The sequence below is a fragment of the Ischnura elegans genome, chromosome 4, assembly GCF_921293095.1.
Source record: "Ischnura elegans chromosome 4, ioIscEleg1.1, whole genome shotgun sequence".
Classification (NCBI taxonomy): Eukaryota; Metazoa; Arthropoda; class Insecta; order Odonata; family Coenagrionidae; genus Ischnura; species Ischnura elegans.
Genome location: NC_060249.1, coordinates 56434416 through 56457990, shown reverse-complemented (window position 1 = coordinate 56457990; position 23575 = coordinate 56434416). Strand labels below are relative to the sequence as shown.

The window sequence follows — 23575 nt, the reverse complement described above, 5'->3', positions numbered from 1 at the left end:
TTAAAAATTTAAAACAAAAGAATGTGATGTAGACGTTAAGCAAATTTTGACATGGTAATTTAAAGTATCATAACCAGCAGAAATCATGATTCTCTTCCAAACTGTTGATTTAGCTTATGAGAATTAGAAAAATAGGAGTCAAAATTATAAGATTAACAAGAGGTTAGCACAGTGTGGATTATAGTATTTCATATTAAAAGTAGAGATGGGTCGAATAGCAGATTTCTCGAACTCGCATATCGAATTCGAATGGTAAATCATAGCTCGAATACTCGAATATCTCAATTTTCGAATACCTCGAATACTAGAATTGTACAAATCATATTAAATGTCGTTCATCTATTTCACTTGATGAAATAAATAGGTGCATACCAAATACATTTTAAAAATCAACTTTTAATTTCAAATTTCATGAATCATTTGCATCAATAACATCATTAAAATAAATAATCATTAAAAGCTAGAGCTGGGTCGAGTAGAAAATTTCTTGAACTGGAATATCGAATTCGAATAGTAAATCATTGCTCGAATACTAGCGTCGAATAATAGTGGTCCTGACGAATAATTTTGCCGCATCTATTGTTTGATAAAATTGAGACAAAGTATATACAATGTGTCATTTATGGCTAATAATGACAGGCACATCGTTTGAATCTTCCCCACGAGATGAAACTACAGGGAAAAGCATCAATGCCGTGGGAAAATAACATATGCGCATTTCCCAAGAACTACTATCCCCCTCCTTTCAGTATTCCCCTCCCCCTCTAAGCTTTCCTTTTCTCCAAAATCAAACAAAAGATTCCAGCTTGCGCATGGTTCATATTACGAAGACCTTAGCTTCGAAAGAAAATATCAACTTACACAAGAACTAAAGAAACCTTTTTTCACCTCTCCCCCTTTCTTGCCTGCTGACTTTTCAGCTTACCCGCTTCCAAGTTCCCTGTTTCTAGAGGTCAACTGCTGCATGAGTCACCTATTAGCCCAAAAGGTGTCTAACATTGACATTCGGCAATTGGCATTATACTTTTATTAGATTGAAATATGTATTAGTAATGTGCAGTATCACAGCGAAGGGTTGGGGGATAAACCCCCCCCCCACCCAGAGCTCAGAGAAATTTTTAAGTTTAATTCACTTTAGTTAATTGGATTGATATTACTAACAGAATAGTGTAAGGATTAATAAAATATCCCTCAGAGATGCCGTAAAACTCACCATTTTGAACCATTTATCTTAAAATTCCGTAATTTATTGATCTCACACCTACCGCTTATCCTGGTGGGCATTCCATACCCCCACCCACCCCGGTATTAGTTGCACCTAAACACCCCCCAGCCTCCTAGCTCCGCCCCTGGTAATGTGCTCGTAATTAAAAAAAAAGAATGAGACCAAACACGGCGTACTTCTAAGGCTATTAAAGCATTTTAAGCAAGGAAATAGTTGGAAAATGCAATGGACACTTAAGATTTCTGCATCCGCCCACGGTACACTCATGCCTCGATATCATGCAAATTCATTCCTCCGGAAACATCCCAACGCTGTGTAGCCTAATCAAATACCCTTAACGCTCTCTTGATAAAATGTGAACTTGCGCTAAGTAAATGCGAAATTGATATCATTTTACACAAATTAATAGTATTGCTTGCCTCAAATCTTCTTCTTAGTTCATATAATAATCGAAATCCATTGTTGCAAATGGCCAAAAGCATTTCTCGTCATGCAGTCCAGATAGCCAGCATATAAAAGTCATTTATCTCTCCTCCTTAAAAGAATGACATTAGTGAATTTAGATCATTAATTAAGCGTGGAGCTAGTGGAAATGAGATTTTTGAAAGCAATACTGTTTGAGACGTAATTTTTGCCTTTAGGGGTGTGTGAATTCAACACACCTCTCAACCCGACCACGTCAGATTTCTTTCAAATTTGGTGTATTGAATGGTACTGGTAAGTGATGGAAAAATACTAATTTTTAGAGGTATATGATGATTTTGACAAAAGTTACAGGTCCGCAAATGTTGTAAATTTGTCGAAATTTCAGCGTGTCTCTCTAAAGGTAAATGACTATAATTCCGGTTTTATTCGAGGTAGAAAAATGAAACTTATGTTTTTGGAAAGGTAATATGAAGGGCTTTACATTGATATACAACATGGCCTATTTATAATAATTTCAATACTCGAGGTCATTGACCTTGACCTTTGACCTTGAATATCTCAAAACACCCCCGCTTCAATTTTTTTAATAAAAATATATGTTATTGCTCATACATTTTACTACACGCATACAAAATATCAAGATGGCACACTCAAGGCATCGTGCCCAAAAAATTATTTTTCTACGGAACTACACAAGCAAAATGCAAGAAGTACCACTTAAATATGAAATGCCCATTGTTGAACGGTATAGTTCATGGCTATATCACTGCAGTGTTACAGAAAACAATATGATGGGTAGCTTCAATGAAAATACAGTTAAAATTGGTAAAAACCAGGGGTGGTTTCAAAGAGGGGCTAGGGGGGCTAATCCCCCCAGGGGCCTCAAAATGTTGCTTCAGCTTGGCCATGTCTTCATCGTGATGGGAAGTCAGTGTATAGTTGAAGGTACATGATGGAATATTTACTTTGCTACACTGAAACAACTCTTGTGCTGTCAATACATGGTTATCAAAAGATCTCTTGAGGCTTGCAAGTGAGGCTTGTCTTTTTACAGTCCCTGCAACCCCATCACAAGGTCCTTTGCCATGAGCTGTTGTAAAAAAATGCCATTCTGTTGTGACATCAAAGCCTTCCTGATGGTAGCTCAGATTGATGAAATATTTTCAGTTTTTGTATTGGGCAGCACATCCATCCGAAAAATAGTAAATGTGCTTTGGAGTTAAAAAGTGTCAATTCAGGGAATTGATGAAATTTTGCTGGAAACAATACACACATACGATATCATGATAAAAGCAGTCAGATAATTCTACTTATGACACATGTTGCATTTTATTAGATGTAACGTCTCTATAGTAAGCCACGAATGGATGAATTGTGGCCTGTGAGTTATTCCAGTAAAATCCTTGAACTTCATCTTGAATGATGAAGGAGTAGTTCTCTGCAAAATCACAAACCACAAGATATTCATTCACTTTGAGTTCTTCTTTCGTAGTTTTAAAGAATTGTGACTGCTGTTGTGTTATGAATGAGTGTGGTATTATATGCTTTAAACTGGATGAAAATGCTTCTAGGAAATCATCCTTTGATTTTGTTAAAAGTTTCATTTTTCTACCTTGAATAGAACCGGAATTATAGTCATTTACCTTTAGAGAGACACGCTGAAATTTCGACAAATTTACAACATTTGCGGATCTGTAACTTTTGTCAAAATCATCATATACCTCTACAAATTGGTATTTTTCCATCACTTCCCAGTACCATTCAATACACCAAATTTGAAAGAAATCTGAAGTGGTCGGGTTAAAAATGTCACTTTTCTGTGTTGATTTGACATGGAATTACCCATAGGTTATTGGGTGAATTGACTTCAATTTACAGGGTCTACGCCTCAAGCCTTCAAGTCCATCGGTATTCACGGGGGAGAAATGGGAGCGGTGCCTGAGTTCCGTATGAATAGCATCAACACGTAGAAGGGTCCACTAGAGTCTCAAACACAATGGCTTCATTCCCACCCAGCAGGTAGGCCCTCTGCATCTCAGGAATACAGTGCAGTAGTATGTGATTTTGATAGAGCCTTACGGAGTACAAACCAAGAGAACAATGACAATAAATAGGAATGCAGGTAGAAAAATCAAGAAGCTACCAAGAAAAAGCATAAACCTAAAAGAGAAATCTAAAGTGATCAATGGCTGTGAAAATGGAGAGCGTCAAAGCGATATTGTGCGTATATATGTTTAAACTAGAGATGGGTGGAATAGCAGATTTATCAAACTCGAATATTAAATCATAGCTCGAATATTTGAGTATCTCAAATTTGGAATACAAAGAATACTAAAATTGCGCAAAGCATACTAAACGTTTATTATCGGATTTTCACCCGATCATTTTCGGTTCCCCACGTCATACAGTATCTGTTCACCACTCTTTTCCACGAATTTGATGTAGTTCGTCGACTTGCCTAAAACAGCGCTGCATGCACTAAACGACTACAGTCCTCTATGATGTTTCCGAGTCAACTACCAACGACGTGCATGCGACAGTGTATGGGGCGAAATTCAAAGTATTCAAGGTATTCGAGATCGTATTTTTAAATTTATTATTCGAGATCTCGAACATTGAATACTTTCAAGTTTTCGAGGTATTCGAGTATTCGCGGATACAATTTGCACATCTCTAATTATAAACAAAGGGAAAGCATCGTTCAACAATGGAAAAAACAATAAGATTTGAGCTTTCAAATTTTGAATCTTTCTTAGGATTTCATGGAGGGGGTTGCTCAGGTCTAGAGCACTACAGCAGTACTATTCAACACTCTGTCTAGTAAGCCGAATCAAGACCTCTACTGCACCAAGGCTCCACAATCACCCACCATATCAAATCTGCTCATCTAATAAACAATAGGAATGCGAACAGCTGGCAGTAGCCGGAGCATAAACGCTCACTTCCAATTCTCCAAGCTCCAGAGGTGAGGGTTTACGTTCCGGCTACTGCCAGCTGAGTGCATTCCAATTGTTGGGCTACCAGATGAGCAGATTTGATATTGTGGGCGATTGTTGAGCATTTGTGAAATGGAGGTATAAAAATAAAAGGGTGTAAATGGGAGGTAAAACGGTGGTAATAAAATATGGTATAATCACATAGGGTATCAGCTAGGTCTACAAGACCGATATAAACAATGTCATATTAGCTGCTAATTCATTTGTATCAATTCATCCCTTGAAATAAATAATTATAAAAAACACACAGGGCACTAATCATAAAAGTTTATAAGAAGTAAAATACCTCTTGGAGTTCATTTTTTCCAGTTATTTGTGCCATTTGCAAATAACATTTCACTTGTTGGCGTATCTTCTGAAAGCAGTCAACAATAGGTACACTAGGGATAGTGTAAATTCTTGACAAGGAGTCCAAACACACCCCTGTCAAATTGTGTTTTCTAGCTACCTTACCAAAGTGAATGATGGCCTGGATAAGAGAAAATACATTTTTTTAACAAATAAAACATTTTTTGAATTGAGAAAATATTTATTTTTAAGTTCATAAATTTTTTGAGCATGCATGATAAAAATTTTATGCTACGGTACTATTGCAGGCATACGTCATTACCAAAGATGGTCAAAAATTCCAAAATGCAACCATAAAATGACATAAAACAAATTCATTAAATGCATTATTGTAATCCATTTTTGGGTTTACTTCCGAGTGGAATGAACTTTTATTGCTCAATGTCCCCAGCAGGAGGAAAAATCATTGAGAAATTTTAGTGTACTCCACAAAAAAGTAAACCTGAAAATGGTATACTATAGTGCATCTAATCACTGCAAAAATCTAGAAAATGAAATTCAGTTATGTATCGGAGAGAAATCCCGAGAAAACTTTTTTGAATTTTTACGGTATGAGAATATTAGGTAAAAAAAAGAAGACTTAAAAACAAAAAGAAAACATGACGATTTTACAAATACAGTGGAAACTCAGTTTAATAAGAGCTCATAATCCCCAGAAAACCACTTGCTATACCAGGCACTAAATATATCTGAAGGTGAATGACGAAGCCCCACAAGCCTCTGAAAGCTTAACTAAGGATTTGAACTTGGGACTCTTCAGTTAGTAGTTGAGTCCTCCACCCACTAGGTTACCACACAACCCCACTTGCATGGCTATGTCATCCCATCTCAACTAAACAAATCCAGTAGAGGTAAAATAATTATAACATTGGAATACCTGAGCTGAAGCATGAACTCCAAGCATGCTGTGGTTAGCTGCAGTATCACTTTGGTGTGAGTCATAATGAGACGCAATGAATTGATAATGATGCTGCCTCCATGTAAAAATATCACTCCAATGAGAAAGGTCATCTGCAATAACAGGCAAACGATTTCGCCACGTTTTCACAATTGCTTTCATATCATGAAGTGATGAGTTCCGTGCATGCAATAGGCCCTGATGTATTTGAAGTGCTTCCTGTAACTCCATTATCTGAAAAAAATGGATAAGAAATACTTAACATTCAATCAGTTAAAAAAAGCTGAAGTATCACATGTAAATCTTTCTACCTTTATACTTATCTTAAAATTTTACCAGTAAAAATTCTTAGAAGTGACCAGTGGGAATGTTTGATCCTAATGCATACTATTGGCACATGTTTGAAAATAACAGTCAAGAACAGTGCCATACAAAAACCATCATGCTTACCGATAAACCACACTAACAGAAAGTAAACACAGTTACAGAAAGAAAGACAGTCCAAATTATTTACAGGGCTAGCACAAGAATAGCTTGACAACAACCGAACTCCACAGAAAATGTCTTTTCTAAACGGTTTTCTGTGACACACTCCAGTGTCATTTAATATAGGGCTCAGAACAAAACTGGCTCATGTATTCTAATTTGAATCCTCTCCTTGGCACTTAGATCTCTCTCAAGATCAATGCTATACTACACATGTAATAAGTTTGCCAAACTACCTCTCATTTACCTTTCCAAAACACTCAAGCATGATCAACAAATTATTTTGCTCTATAGCAGAATAAAGGAGTTTATTATGAAAATAAAACCTAGGTTTATCTTTTGTGAGCAATTCATTCATAGGAGCATATTAATGTTGATACAGTGCTGCACTGGATAAAATGCAGCAGCCAGAAACACAGAACTTACAAGGTTATGAGAATGTGGTAAGAATGCGAATAATATTTACGACACGTAATTTAAACTTTAGGACTTCTGCTTCCATTTTATAACTATTTTCAAGGCAAAAGGTCAAATTACTTATTAAAATAATACAGTGGAATTAATCACAGAAAAGACGTACATTGCAAAAAAATAACTATAATTTATACATTAGCCTCTTTATAATATCTAAGCCAATCCAACTCTCACAGCATATGAAAGAGGATTCAATTACAAGAGCAAGGATAAAACACCAATACTTGAAATGTAAATAATAAATGCAATTTAAAAAACGATTAACTAACCTGCTGAGCAGCTTGGAGCAATGGGAGGTGAGCATGGGAAACAATTCGAGGGAGCCGCCTCCATTCCCTCATACACAAACCACTGGCTACTTCCACATGTCGCTCTACCATACTCAGCTGCTGCTCCTCTTGATTACAAATGGCAAGGAAACCTCTGTATAAATTAACCTGAAAAATTGAGCACAAAAAATGTGTGCCATAAATCACAGAAAAATGAATAATTTTTCCCTCCAAAACTTATTTATGCATTAAAGTATACCATAAGCAATGAAAGCAATGATTACACAACTAAGTACAGTGGAAGCCTGGTTTAGCGAATACGGCATTTTACGAGAATTGCATTTTAGCGAGTGATAGTCTTTGTACCACCAAATGGTCTATGTTTCACATGTAAAATAAAACGGATTTAGTGAGATCAAAAATTTTCTTCCACCGTGTACAGTTGGTGTTATGACAGATATTTCTCGAGGGCGATGCTCCGCCGAGCAAGGATTAACTATCATGTTTTGTATTATGTGTTTAATAAACTAAAAATAAAAGATGTGCATCAGATAAAGAACACCTAAAGCCAGTTATGTCCAAGCATTTATGTGATTTATGGCCTTGAATACTTTCTGCGCGCTCCCATTTTACGTTCTTCTTTTGTTAGGCCCAGTTATCCCAGGGACCAGAATTGGAGGAAGATGACAGTAAGAGAGGAAGTTAGTTCCATAAGACTCTCCATGGTTAGTTCCCCCACCCCCATCTTTGACTGGCTTTACGTAGTAGTGAAAACCCCTCCATCTTCCCGTGTTAGGTAAGGAAGTGGAAAGCGCAACACTGTCGTAGTTAGATCGGCCTTGCATTGTATTTCGACTTATGGAAAGCTAGAGTAACGTTATCAGTCGCTGCACGCTATCTGGCAATGTATATTTCGATATTTGATATATGCATAGGAATGTAGTTTGATCAAGACATCGTCGGCTATTGTCGCGTAGGAAAATCACAGTTATTACCAAGATGGTAAAAATACAATCAACATTAGGTTAGCGAGCGAGGACTCAGCACCACCTAGTAATCAACAGTAAAACAGTAAAAAAATTTGTAAAAGCAGAATTATTCTGCTGATAGCAGAAATCCTTTACTTGGCATCATGTCTGGGAAATGTAAATCTTTGTACCTTAAAACCAATCATAGAGAATCTTCATTATCTCTTCTTCATACTGTCCAATATTCTGTACGATTCAAAGTTTCGCATCATATCAGCAAAACTGTTACGCACTTCCTTAAAATCCCTTAAATTTGTTTAAACGAATGGTTTAACTTAGATGCAGGTTACTTTTAAGGGCGATGCACTATACGAGCAGAATTTTTAAAATGCTCCTTCCTACACCAGATCCTTTGAATCTCTAGGCAATGATTAAAAGCTCATATATACAGACTCCTGTGTCAAAAATAATATTCCGCTCCGAATTTTGTAATGCTGCATGTGCGTCTTAGCCAATTTTATCATGTGTTGCTTTTATCATAGGCATGTAAACTGCCCAAGGTTTTTTTTTCAGAGGAACTGAAGATTTTGTATCACTCTCCAAAAAACTCTCAGATTATAGAGGAGTGAACTTAATGCACCCGATCCTTAGAGCACGATCCAAGGCAATTCAGCAGAAGAGAGTGATTGGTAAACTTCCACCATACCGTCGACAGGATGCACCCAATCATACGGCAACGGAGAGTTGGGCTGTGGGTAACGGATGGAGTTTACTAGCTTTGATGGGCGGAGTTTACTCAGTCTCAAGGTCGTAGTAGTGTCAGGTGATTTGCACCAGTGCATCATGTCTGGGAAATGTAAATCTTTGGATCTTAAAACCAAAATTAAAATTATAGACGATTGCGAAAGTAGTTGGACTTCAAATACAGATATTGGGAGGCAGTTTGGTGTCTTGTCATTTACGTTGTTCACAGTATTAAAGAAAAAAAAATAAAATTTGTGCAGCAGTGGCAAAAGGAACACCTAGCAACCAAAAACATTTGCGGCAAGGGGAACATCCTCAAATGGAATGTGTACTATTCAAGTGGTTTTGTCAACAAAGGTCAGAAGGACTGCCCATAAATGGTGCGATATTAAAGACGAAAGCTGACTACATTTCTAATGAGGAGAAATATCTTCCACCACGGAATCATGTCATATTTCAGAGACCCTTTCGGCCAATTTTCCCAACTGACTGACGAACTGGTTAAACATTCGAAAACTCGACAAAACTGAAATTTTCTGCATGATGTTTTCACAAAATTATCCATTAACTTCCACTGCATACCGAACATTTTGATAACGACCAGTGTCAGAACTAGATTTCAGAAAAATAAAAATGTGACCAATAATAAATAATGTCAATAAACATTTAACTTAAGTCTAACTGTGTAGACATTTTATTTTATATGTAACTGATTTCATCAGCTTTCATGTATTCTTACCATGCATATGTAATTGAACAATGAATTTAAAACGCTCATAATTATTTTGTGAGTAGTACCAATTTTGCTGGTTAATAATCTTTTTATCTTTCAAAACATGGCCAGAAAATTTTAGAACCTTTCTTCACACTTGTTCTAGCACAAAATGAAGTGGAAAGGTGTCCATCTTTTTTACAGTTCCTGGACAAGTTGTTAATTGAAGTCATTTCAGAAATTGTATGCTTACTTAATCTGCAAAAAAATTAAATGTCATACATCAGTGCATGAGTGTTTTATTGCAGCCATAAATGTCATAGCTTTATTTTACTAGTAAAATGAACCTTCCAAAAGGAAAATACACAATAATATTGTTTCCAATACTATAAAGATGAGATTTTTTGTTACAGTGTAAGAATAAATAAAATGTCTCAGCGAATGAAAATTTATTTCCCAACAAATGATAAATTTTTTAGGACACCTAGTTTGAAATTTGAATTTTTTCCCCTTTCTATTCTAGTTGCCTGATTGTGATGCAATGATCAAAGTAATCCAATAACTGCTTTCCAGGGGCATTTATAACAAAAAGGCAATCCTGTTTGATCACAGTTTCTTTTCCAGTCCTACCTTTCACGTATATGCATAATGCATCACTAGACTGTTATGGATAGGAATAAGGAATGTGACAATAGTGACTAACAGAAGAACTTCACAGAGAGATTCACGTCTATTGATCTAACTTGAATCATTAACGTTTAAAGAAAACAGAAGGAATAAATAAAAATTTACGTTCTTCACATACAGTATATTTCTAATACTTGTCTAGCAATGAAAAATTAAAAACTTCAGCAATGGAGATGGAATAGTGAATGGTTTGCCCCTTCATTAGGATCTTTCTTGATCCATTTTGCCCAGAGGCGGATTCAGAGAGGGGCTACGGCCCCCCCTGGAGTATCCAATTTACACTGGATAAAATTATAATCCAGGAGAGCCCTGAAAACCCAGAAGTTCACGGAAAACTCTGGGTGCATGATAGAAAGTTAACAAGATGTATATTTACTAAAAATGTGCATAAATGTTTATTTTAAAACCTAATTCTTTGGTAAATTAGTCATGAGACAATCTTGATTTGTGTTGAAGTCTTAAAATTTTCAAAATTTGCATAATTTCATTTCCTGGACCCTCACTATTACTGGGATATTACCCCCCCCACCCCCCTTGTCCCTATCCTGGATCTGCCACCAATTGCGCCAGCCCCATGTTTAACCTGCCTACCACTGTAGAGCACTATGATCAAACACTGGTCAGCCATCTAGCCATAGTCCAGGCCTACCATAGCAAGCTTTGATGAGCCAAGATGGCTAGGCCTCAGACCAGTCATATAGGTTCAGTCATTTAGGTCCAATAGATTAACACATAGAAGCCAATGAGTGATTGCGTGAACATATGAATGAATACAAAACTTTACCATTTCAACACAACTTGTACAAATTCATGAACAGAACCAGTTCTAATTTGGTTCAGATATTCATTCAAGTTCCACTATGCTAAAATCATCCATAAATATTTACATGTACTTGTAAAATTCTATGTATAGTGTAAGTAAGCCCTTGACGCCTAATAGCAAAAGGGGATTAGAGAAAGAAGTATAAGTAAGCTTTTGGTAACTTCTGCAAGACAAAAGTCAACACATATGTATTTCCCAGCATCTGGATTACAAAAAGACATCATGAGACCGTAGCTTAATTGAAACAATTTTTACTCACACCAAGTAACACTCAAGCTAATGAGATCATAATTAACTATCTCATGTTTAATGGGCTAATAAAAAAAATGCCAAAAAGTTTTTATATCCAGTTGAGAACTGACTTTTCCTTTCACTGAACAGAGTCAAAATGAGGTGTTTATCAAAACAAACAGTTTTACTTATCTCTAGTTGAAAATGTGTAGGCCACATGCTACTCAAAGAAATATAAATTCTTGCCATCATTAGTTTAGGCAGAGTGTAAAAATGATGACAGATATTCCAGCTCAATGCATTGCCACGAAGTTCGACACAATTTCTTACTAATTTATATCATTTTGCACATTGATGGGGGAGTGATAGCCATAGGCCACTACTCAATTCAAAATACTTTGCAATGACTTAGACTAACTCACTAACCTTCCATGCCATTTCTTTGGGACAACTAAGCTCAACAAGTGACAATGCTTCTTTCATGGCAACCCAGTTTGGAAGGCGCCACGAACTCTCCAGAACAAGGAATGGATTGTAACAACCCTTGGTGTTTCCATAATCCATCAGCAGCTCCCACTGATTCAGTTCTTTAGAGCACCTGGAAAAAGATGATAGGTGAAAAACATAGGAGAAAATATGCCAAAATTCCAAGGCATATATAGAATTCCTATTTACTGCATACTCCTGATTATCCAGGCTGAGAGACGGCATGAATAATTGGAAAACACAGATTACCCAATCTTTCACTTTAATGTCTTGTAAATTTCATAATTTATGTAAAGCAAACAATATATTATTATTATTTATGCAGTTATTCTGTTATTCTAGAGTGCTTCCTGGACTCATTGAGGGCTTTTTTCTTCAGTCCGCAATCTTTTTAGCGGCGATAACAAGGTTTTACTCATATTATTACAGCTCCATATAAGAACTGGTTTCGAAAACCACGCATCCACGGCTGCGTGATCACGGATACAAAAAAGTTGTTTGCACGAATGCTTCAAAACCACTGTGCGATGTCAGAAACAACACTTTCAGGCACCAAGCCCCGTAGTCGCGTCTTGCACAAGTTGCCCGGGTTGCAACTGCTGCGGGATGTGTATCCTTGATCACGGAGCACAATCATGCACTGCAAGGCTTGGAAAACAGGAACACGGAGCTCCCGTGAATGCAACTAGCACACAAGATCTTCCGTTTTACGATGGGGATTCTAATGAAAATAATGAGCCCGGAGTATCCTATCATTGATATGCTTTAATTCCGGTGATTTTGCATCCAATTTTTTAAATAAAAATCGCAGAAAATATTTAGCAAGGGTGATAATCATGGATAATGATTATCACCCTCGCAACACGGATATACCGCAGCCAGATAATCGAGAGTCGGCTATATATTAAACAAAGGCAGCTGAGCTAGCAATTCTTATTAGTTGGGTAGTGAAAGCTGTTCGGATGCTCCACCGGGTAATCTCCTTCATGGCTGCCGACCTTTCGGGGTAGGAGTCGTCCTCCATCCTCAGGGCTGAATGTCGAGTCGAGAAATGCATATAAACTTCTCCACATTCACAGCCCACCACCACCAGACAAGAGCGCTCACCCTTAAGAGCACTGCAAACCAAGAGGTGACTATTCTTCCAGCGGACAAAGTGAATGCCACTGTTCTCATAAACACTGAGGATTACTGACGAAAGATCACATATACCCTCCAGGATCAAGTATACCGTAAGGTTCCGTGACCCTACTGATGCCATCACTAGGAAGATGCTTGCCCTGATCAAAAAATCAGGTCTCTCAGAGGACGTCACCAGGGTCCCACCAAGGGCCCACAGCACCTGCTCCTCCCAGACTGGGGTGCAGCGTCTACTGGAAACCCACGCATAACGACCTTTATCTGAATGGACGTAGTCATCATCCTCCATCCCAAAGAAGATCGGTTTTGTCCACGCTATTCCACCGAGCGAGGGCCATAATCAACTCTGATAGCCTAGCACAGGAGATTAATCATCTTAAAAAGACTTTCCACCTGAATGGCTACGACAAAGGGGAGATATCTTCGGCCCTTAGAAGGGCCACCAGTGATCGAGAAGGCGCCCAGGAGGATGAAGATGCCAGGAACTGGTGGCAAGAGCCGGAATACCATACGTGTCCACGATTTCCGGCAAAATCTCCAGAATTTTGAAAAGACACAGAATTGAATCCTTCTTCCGGCCCTGTACTAAGGTTAGGTACCAACTAGTTAGAGCCAAAGATCCCTGTGGCCTTGACTCTCCCGGCATATATCAGATTCCCTCTGAATGTGAGGAAGATTACTTGGGTGAAACTGGCAGGACAATTGCCACAAGAATAAAGGAACATCAAAGGCATTTCAGGCTATATCAACCTGAAAAATCTGCAGTGGCTGAACACAGCATCAACCAAAACCATACCATTCATTGGGTAGATGTTAAAATCATCTCTCGAGAGAAGAAATATTGGGAAAGGATTACGAAGGAGGCCATAGAGATCTGGCTAATGGACAACAACTTCAATAGAGATGGCGGTTACTCCCTCAGTAACGTCTGGAAACCTGCATTGCATAGAATCCGATTGGCTAATACCAAGGATCAATGAGAGAGAACCTGAGTTCCCGGCACCACTATATAAGACAAACACTTTCCGAGAAAAGACATTCAGCCCTGAGGATGGAGTATGACTTGTACCCTGAAAAGTCGGCAGCCATGAAGGAACTTGCCAGGTGGAGCACCCAAACAGCCATCACTACCAGTATACGCCGGGAAAGCATCAGATCTTTTTTCATTCTATTCAGTTTGTTGAAAGATGGTGTTTAAAGCATCCTTCTTCAGAAAATAAGCTCAAAATGATTTCAAAAACATTTTAAAAAAACCATATGAAAGAAAGCATACAGTAAATATTTAAAACAAAAGCATAATAATTTCCTGACATAAGCACTTTTTCTGGCACAGATAATTTTCCTATCCCTCCCATGTAAAACAAAATCTGTTTTCTAGTAGTTTTCACATTTTTTGTAAAAAACATTTGTAGTAAGAAATGTAAATTTCAGATGGAAAATATACAAACAACTTAAAAAAAACATTTGTCAAATTTTCATAAATTCTAGGTAAAAGAGGCAAAACAGTAAAACCACAATACTATGAACCCCTATACAGCAAAATTTTAAGGAAACCTCCCTATTCAGAAGTCATTGACCTGATACCTCAACTACTTCTGCCATTCAAAATTATTGATACAAGCGTATATCGCTAATAGGCGATAGTGAGAGACAAAGTGATTTTTAGGGATTCACCAAAGAAGGAATGAAGGGTCATTCCATGTCAGTTCATCCAGGCATGACACCCACCGACTCGGATTTTGATGAAACTAGGCAATTTTCATCCTTCCATGTAGGAATGAAAAAGTGTAAAATATTTCTTGGCTATCTCTAATATTTTTTTTTCCACGACCATTTGAAGTTCGGGTGAAACTGCAGTTTTTCAATGAATGCTGTCTCCACAGGCACTTGTACCTCCTGTGGGAAATAATTTGTCTCAGCCATAGTTTTCATCCGATTCTTATGAAAATTTGCAGGTTTACTATAGAAGTCATGAGGATTCCAAAAACTAATGAAAAATTATCCTAAGTGATATTGTAAATTCTCTAAATTCATATGTTTCATAACATTTTAGAAAATTTTGCGTCAAAAACATGGTTCTATAAAACATCAAATTTTGACCTGAGGCAATATCTGAATCAAGCTAAATTATTTTTTCTAATATTCCTGAAGGTATGACCCACCACCTGTAAAAATAAAATTCATGGCTTTTTGCTTGCTTTGTTGTTAAAAAAAAATTTATGTAAAAAAATCCCTTTTCACGATTCTGGTAGTCCGTGTTGGGTCCTCCGGTTGGGGAATGGAAAAAAAAACTATTAGAGATAGCCAAGAAACACTTTACACTTTTTCATTCCTACATGGAAGGGTGAAAATTACCAAGTTTCATCAAAATCCGAGTCGGTGGGTGTCATGCCTGGATGAACTGACATGGAATGACCCTGAAGCTTTAAATGTTTTTGCAGACAAACTGAATAATCTAGCGGCCTGAGTGCATGAAGATGACGAAAGTCTAGTGTGGGCCACATGAATAATGAGGAAATAGAGGCAGCAATTCAGAGACGGTTTAGAACAGTGGTACATATCTTCAGCAGGCAAGGGTGAGAATGAAGTAGATTAAGATGAAAGTGAATTAAAGACACCTGATGTAGAAAAAATTCTTGATAAGATCATTAAATTGATGAACTAATTTAATAAACAAAGTAATCATGACCCACATATTTTTCACCAGCAAAAGATAAAACTTAAGAGACATAGAAATGCTACCAACTGTCATGCCTAGAGAAAATTACAGATTATCTTGCCTCCCATCAACGTACATCATGGACAAAAGCTTCAACCATTACATATGGTAGATGCTTTAATTGATAACATGGATTACTGGTGACATGTGAATACAATCTGTACAATCTGTCCCCCCAAGGCCACGTTTATAACTGGATTTGACTGCAACACTGTCAGTGTTGATAGGAAATATTATAATGGTACCTCTATATTATAATCACTTCATAGAGTTCGATTTAAGTCAACTTACACAATAAACTATAAATGGTGATGTCACTTACCTCACCCAATGTTTTTCCCACAAGGAATATTCACTACTTTGACTCATCACAGAATTATTATTCCCTTGTTCCTGGGCTTGCCTAGTTTTGGACATCACATTTTCATATGCATTTTGGGCCCTTTCAAAGAATCCTTGCTGTTCATACGCTAATGCCACAGCTGTTTCACGATACCGAGGTGGGGCATTATTGCCACCCCAGCTACGCTGCCATAGCCCAGCCCACATGTCTTCCTCACATAGCAATGTGTACAGGTCAGAGAGTGAGTCATAGGTTTCCTACAATAACAAACAAGATTATGAAATTGAAATCTGAAAGCCACACATATTAGATAATTGGACATTTACAGCTAATTCGTTTACAGTTCATATTTAATTTTAAATTGTATTTTGACAAAAGTTACAGATGTTTTATTCCAATGACATTAATAAATATTATTATTGAGACTCACCTGCAACGGAGAAGGACTATTAGGTTCAAATTCATAACAATCTAAAGATGCAGCAGGTGCAATAGCACCAGAGCCTGGAGCAGCATCTTTTTTGTTTTTTGAGCTGTTTAACGAGCCATCACTGTTAGTATCAAATGCTAACTGCTCCAAACTGAGGACCATCCTATGCCAGAGGTTGTGAGATTTTCCCAAGTACTTCATTAGGCAACTGTAAATAAAAAAATAAGGTGTTTAAATTTCAAGAAACAAAACTACAGAACGCAGGAAGCCCACAGGAAACACAATAACAAACTAGCTACATACAAGGATAAAATATGTAAATTCTATAGGCCTGGTTACACGATACATTAACACGTACAAATTAATGTCGTATGAACGCGTGAATGAACACGAAAATGCACCCTGTAACCACCCAACAAGTGCAAATGCATCAACAGAAAATAGAACCTTATCTAATTTGGTTTATGTATTCGAACATGTTCCATTCCGGTCCACAAAAATCATTCATCAATTCACACATTAACATGCACATGATAATGTACCATGTGATAGTGTACACTAGTAAGTGATTGGCTGCAAACTGTGCTGGCACAGGGTTCTCCACCCCTCCTTTGGGATGGCATCAGACAACTCTCGCGGGCCGGACTGCAGTCTTGAGAGTTTTTTTGGAGAACGATTGCGATGATATAAATATTTTACTTAACGTACAAAATCTTCAGTTCCTCTGATAAAATAACCCTATGCAGTTTATATACCTACGATAAAATCATCACATGATAAAAGCACGCAGCAAAAACATCACCATTTATACTGTTTTACTGTTGATTACTAGGTGGTGCTGAGTCCTCGCTCGCTAACCTAATGTTGATTGTATTTTTACCATCTTGGTAATAACTGTGATTTTCCTACGCGACAATAGCCGACGATGTCTTGATCAAACTACATTCCTATGCATAAATCAAATATCGAAATATACATCGCCAGATAGCGTGCAGCGACTGATAACGTTACTCTAGCTTTCCATAAGTCGAAATACAATGCAAGGCCGATCTAACTACGACAGTGTTGCACTTTCCACTTCCTTACCTAACAAGGGAAAAGATGGAGGGGTTTCCACTACTATGTAAAGCCAGTCAAAGATGGGGGTGGGGGAACTAACCATGGAGAGTCTTATGGAACTAGCTTCCTCTCCCACTGTCATCTTCCTCCAATTCCCGTCCCTGGGATAACTGGGCCTAACAAAAGAAGAACGTCAAATGGGAGTGCGCAGAACGTATTCAAGGTCGTAAATCACATAAATGGTTGGACATAACTGGCTTTAGGTGTTGTATATCTGACACACATCTTTTATTTTTAGTTTATTAAACACATAATACAAAACATAATAGTTAATGCTTGCTCGGCGGAGCATTACCCTTGAGAAATATCTGTCATAATACCGACTGTACACAGTGGAAGAAAATTTTTGACCTCACTATATCCATTTTATTTTACATGTGAAACATAGGCCATTTGGTGGTACAAAGACTATCACTCGCTCAAATGCAATTCTCGTACAATGCAGTATTCGCTAAACCGGGCTTTCACTGTATGTACATTTTATGAAGCGATGGAAATAAATAGTTCAAAGATTGTTAAATTTTTCTGATATTACAATGTAAAACTTACGGTTTAATGGGTACAGGAGGAGAACATTGAGCCAGAGCCTCAACAAAAACATTGAGTGCACTAGGATGGCAATCCTTTTGCACCACATGTGCACCACTGCATAAGAAAGGCACAATTTCACTGGAGAGACCCTATAAGAATGAAATGTAGAAGTTAAGACATTTAGAGTCAAAAAGAAATCTAGCATTCATACACGCAATATGGTGATCCAATCAATCAACATTGTAAACACCAAATCAAAACAACATAATTTTAGAGCGTTGGTTACAAGAAATTCAATAACTAATAACACATTAAAGAATAGCATACTACTCCACATAAATTTAGCCATTTGCTTCTCATTAAAAAAATAGCAATGTTAATATGAAGAATCATTAGCAGGTATAAGAACCATCTATAGTTTTATATTATTAATAATATACTACAAAGTAATAGGACTTGGTAGATTAAAGAATACTGCACTATATCTTAAGCACTAAACAAACCAATCCACAAAAAAAAACAAGATGAAACTAATGACATATCTATTACGGCAAAAAGTAATTACACAGCAGGACAGCCATGAAAAGTCTGATTTCTCTTTACTCACTATTTGCTGTTTTTCCGATAATATCTTCCATACACGTGGAAGAAGAGCAATCCACACTTGCTCTGCAAGAGATGAATCCATATGGCAAAGCTGCGCAGCGGCAAGTAGTAACTGTGATGAACGAACCTCCTTTGCACTTTCTATGAATTTGGATTGTCTAGCAACTAGTGACTGTAAACCTGAGCCAGAGGTATTTAGCCCTGGCAAATCTACAGAGCCATTTAATGACTTCCTTGGGGTTGACAACACCCCAGGGCCACCCGAATTTGAGCCTTGAGCACTATCCACCACAGATGATAGCTCCAAATCCAACACATTATCATCCTGTAATAAGTATGGGATCAGCAGTCAGTTCCTCAAGAATTGTGTAGCTGTACACTTTATTGGGGTGGATTAAGGTCATTCTTTCGGGGAGAAGGTTTATTACTTTTCACAGTACCTCAGTGGTGCAATACATTTCAGATGTAATGTGTCTGAGGTCTAATATGAGTAGACAAGTAGCTTTTAGATTTTATAAAATATTTTTAAACACTGTTCGTTAAGCTGGTGAAATAAAACTTTTCATTGAAAAGCAACCTTAAAAATTACCATCATTTCAATTTTTCCAGAAATTACGCAGAGGTGGGTTGGCCACCGACTTGCTTGGTCACAAAAAATACACTCCAGTGGAATCTTTCAACAGTGAAACAAGATTAGCAACATTTTTTTACAAACTAATCGCGATAAAAACAAACTCCAATTCAAAGGAGATTAATTTATGAAATATGAATAATTATGAGATGTGACAGATCTGAGTCATCCCGAAGTTGTAGCAACATAATACTGCAATGAAAATTATACATAAACTGAAAGGCAAAATAAACATTTAATACCTCCTTCTCTTGAGTTTCACTAGTTTCACTGGGAACATCAGCAGGTTCTTCTTTCAGGGTTGTGTATACAACAAAGTTGGCCTTCTCAGTTGAATCAGCAAAGTTTATCACAGAACAGATACCAGGAAGGGTATTGTTAGCCGATGATATCTGAATGGGAGTAGCTGAAAAATGTATTTAACATTGAGTAACTGGAAAACAGGAATAAAAATGAAAAAAATTTATTTATATAATGCTACTTACTGGGCACACACGTAACTAGAACTAATTCAATGCATTGCTTTATCCAAAAGTGTGCACCCATAGATTCCCAATTTTGTGAACAGACAATGTACAGAAGTCTGTCATACAAACGTCGTCTCATGCTATTGTCAAACACTTCAAAAAATTTGGCTCTGATAGATGGCTGCACACATCGGAGCCCAGCAAGAAAAGCAGGCTCCAGTTTTGATGTCAGTTCTGTGGTCTTCAAAGCATCATCCCTGATGAAAAACAACATAAAGATAATTATAGGGCATTAGTGTACACAAATATCCACTCCACACAGAGAAATTAGTACATTAGTACTTAATATTACACTACCCTCAATTAAGTAATTATGCCCAATTTAAAGGTGGTGGACACCAGTATTTGTGATAAGACTTTGGCACATGAATATGACATAAGGATTTACACATATCTTCTGACAGCATTTGTATTGAAATTGCTAACATTGAGATTAGAAAATTGCAGATGCCATCTAAAGCCAGATTAAGCATTCATTGCACCCACCATTGTGACAACTATCTTTATTCACGTAATGATTTTACATTACGCTTTCATCGTGGTGTCTTAACAGGAAAAGCATTCAGAATTGGAAAAGGATCAGAGGATTTAGGAGAATCATCATCAAACAAAAATACATAATGTGAATGCTGAACAACAAAGGAGTTGCTGACTTTCACTGACTTTCAATAAGGCCGCCAGTAAGAAAGCACGCTATGCTCCAGCTCCTGTGTTTATTTGTATTAGTACCTTGAGTTTTGCACTATTCGTAAATATTGCGGTGCGTGTATCTACAGTTGTGGGTACAAACCGATCACAGCTTTTCTCGGACTCATTACCAATGGGGAAGTTTGCCTACAGAAGTTTTTCCTTTTCAACTTTCGCTGCAAGTGGTTTCTCTCCATGTAACCTCCGTCACTCGGGTGCCCATCTGCCCAAGCCTCGGCGATCCCTCAGCCACTCTCCTGCTGCCTCGATGCCATACCCTCGGTGTGTAGTTGTGGTGCTGCTGTTAGTGATTCTCTCAGAAGACGTAAACCTTAATCCTGGCCCTCCCAGTGCTTCCCATGGGAGTATGTATTATCAAAATGTGAGAAGTATCAAGGAAAAAATTATTGTCAAGGACGAACAAGTCAGATCTTGCTTCAGTGATGTTGTTGTCTTCAAAGTGAAGCTGGGCGCACTACGTGACATATGCAGTTGATGTTTCCAATCCGTCTCCACTTGTTTGAGGGGCTAATTCTGCTCTTGTTTCTTTGAAAATTGTGCTGTTTGGACAATGTTGCATATTAGTATAGCCTAATTGTAAACAGAAAACTTAGAGGCAATCAATTACAGCTGAAAAATAAACAGAAATATCATCCGGAATACGTCGCATTTGGTCTAAATCTTTTTTAATCTCAAGCATGTCATCTAATTGTCAAAACTATCGAGAAATCTTCAGGCCCAGAAAGTCACTCACCTAGCATTTGCTGTCAAGAAATGGAGAATTGGAGCAGGTAGGCCAAAAAAGGTCAGTTGGTGAGACGGGGTAGGGATGAAACAAGCTTCAATTAAACGATTTAAGATTTTGCTGGTGAATACTTCTGACAAATATTTCTCGGGTTTGCATCCAGGTTAAAGCTTTAACCTGGATGCAAACCCGAGAAATATTTGTCAGAAGCTTCAATTGTTCTCTTGTAATTTGATATTTTCCTTAGAAGACAATGATTTATGGTCTGTGTGATTTCGGAAACAAAAAAAAAACAGCAGAGGCACGGGCTGATGGACGGCCGAGGTTGGTTTTTTGAAATCTGCAGCATAGTTACTTTTGACGCTGTTATTATCCTACGACGCTGAGATTCCCTCGATGATTGATCAACCTCTTGGGAAGAGTCACACTATGTGTCAGTCGTATTTTACCTTTGCTATTTTTCACGGCTGAAATTCTGCCACATAACTTCTGCGAGAGCTTTCAAACAAAATGGTTCATGAGTAGGACAAAAATAGCATGCGACCATGCATTCGAAGAGAGAATCGGAACTCTTTCCACCCTTATGTGGGGCATTGCTTTCACTGAAGCTATTATTTAAAATTTCGGATCCAGATCCGAAGTCTTCTGCAACTTTGGATCCGATGTATCTGATGAAGAGCAATATTCACGGATATTTGGATCCAAGGTATCCGATCTGACCATCCCTAATGTATTTTGTTTTCCTGTTATATATTTTCTTGTTATTGGGCCACTATAAGTTGGCAATATTGCAGTGTGTGGACTCTTGAAATAAATAAAAAATAAAATAAATAAATAAATGTGCCAACAAAATCGGAAGGGACAACAGGATATGTAAATGAACAGCTACTATCTAAGACCTAAGATGCCTTAGTTGCTTCTCCTCATAATGGCCATCTGGGAGAGCCCCAGTAATTGACACGAGACTTTTGGCACATTGTCAACATCAGATTCACAAAAATTTCATTACATCAGAAAGTGAGGGAGTAGATGGGTCATGAGAGATGATTTTCACTACATATTTAGATGAACTAATAATAAAACACAAAACTTACTTTGGGCACCATCATTTTTTCTTGAATGTAAAAAAATTGACAGTGTTTGAAATAGTGGTTGCATGAAATTTTTCCATGTTCCACAGGTTTTTCTACATTTTTATACCTTTTCTCAAAACTGCTCTTAGTTCCCCAGCAAGTTACTACACCAAATTGTAGAATATATCTCCTTATTCAAACAACTCACCTGTATACAAAATTGACTATTTCCAGAAACTGAGCATTCAAATCTATATCATCTGGAAATCTTTTTTCTACATATTGCATCAGTTTGACTAGAAGAATTGATTTCTCTCTTAAACTAGGACCTTGATTGACAGCTATTGGATTTTTATTCTTCATCCATTCTTCCAGCATCTAAAAAGATTCAAGGTTTAACAGTCCATTACTACCAATTGGCACAGAAGTATGAAAAGCAAAATATGCCTTTTAGCAGGGGCTCAGCTAGGAATTGAGGATAGGAGGGGGTTTAAGCACAACTAATACTGGGGAGTTCGGGGGTATGGAATACCCACCAGGGGAAGCGGGAGGTGCGGGGGCCCTCCCCAGAAAAAAAATGAATATAAATGGTTCAAAATGGTAAGTTTTACAGCTTTCTGAGGGATATTTTTATAATCCTTACATTAGACTAAAATTACATAAGTAATATTAGTCCAATTAAGTAAAATGGATTAAACTTTAAAAATTCTCTGAGCTCTGGGGGGGGGTTTATCCCCCAAAACCCCTCCCTCACTGCACCACTGCCCTTTAGTAATCACAGAAAGAACATATAACATTCCATTCGCAAGTAAAGGTGACTAAAACATCTAAAAATTGATGATCAGCACAAAAGTGATCCATAAGACGAATGAAGACATGAAGGGGACAAATAGCAAATGCTTCCACGGTTTACAAACAACTCACCTTAATTATAGTCTTCATAACTTTGACATCAGGTGTCTTTTCTATGAGACCGACCAATATATTTCCAATAAATGCTTTCCTCATTTCTACGCCCATTACACCTACTCTGTTTTTCACCAGATCAAGACTCAGCACCAGCAGTTCATTTGCTAAAAAAATTTCACAAACACAATGTTAAAATAACATCTACACATCGATTAGGAAAGATGATGATTACATTATACTTCAAGATTGAGTCATTACTCCCACACGCAAAACTCTCATGAAAATATCTTTATTTTAATTTTTCCCTCCTTTTAAACCATGAGGAGGCTGGAGTGCCCATTA

At 37.5% G+C, this 23575-nt stretch overlaps 1 protein-coding gene across 2 annotated transcripts in view; it reads right to left on the bottom strand.

The window, feature by feature from the left end:
* The window catches only part of LOC124157536 (transformation/transcription domain-associated protein), a 105849-nt gene that overhangs the window by 18134 nt on the left and 64140 nt on the right, over positions 1-23575 (bottom strand). For both annotated transcript variants that reach the window (XM_046532351.1, XM_046532352.1), the window contains exons 42-53: positions 23249-23397; positions 22533-22702; positions 19778-20016; positions 19535-19698; positions 18663-18986; positions 18074-18204; positions 16406-16613; positions 15955-16232; positions 11714-11885; positions 7123-7290; positions 5873-6127; positions 4934-5116 (exon numbers count right to left, since the gene is read on the bottom strand). In XM_046532351.1, coding sequence (XP_046388307.1) covers positions 4934-5116; positions 5873-6127; positions 7123-7290; positions 11714-11885; positions 15955-16232; positions 16406-16613; positions 18074-18204; positions 18663-18986; positions 19535-19698; positions 19778-20016; positions 22533-22702; positions 23249-23397 — 2441 coding nt within the window. The remainder of the gene's footprint in view (positions 1-4933; positions 5117-5872; positions 6128-7122; positions 7291-11713; positions 11886-15954; positions 16233-16405; positions 16614-18073; positions 18205-18662; positions 18987-19534; positions 19699-19777; positions 20017-22532; positions 22703-23248; positions 23398-23575) is intronic.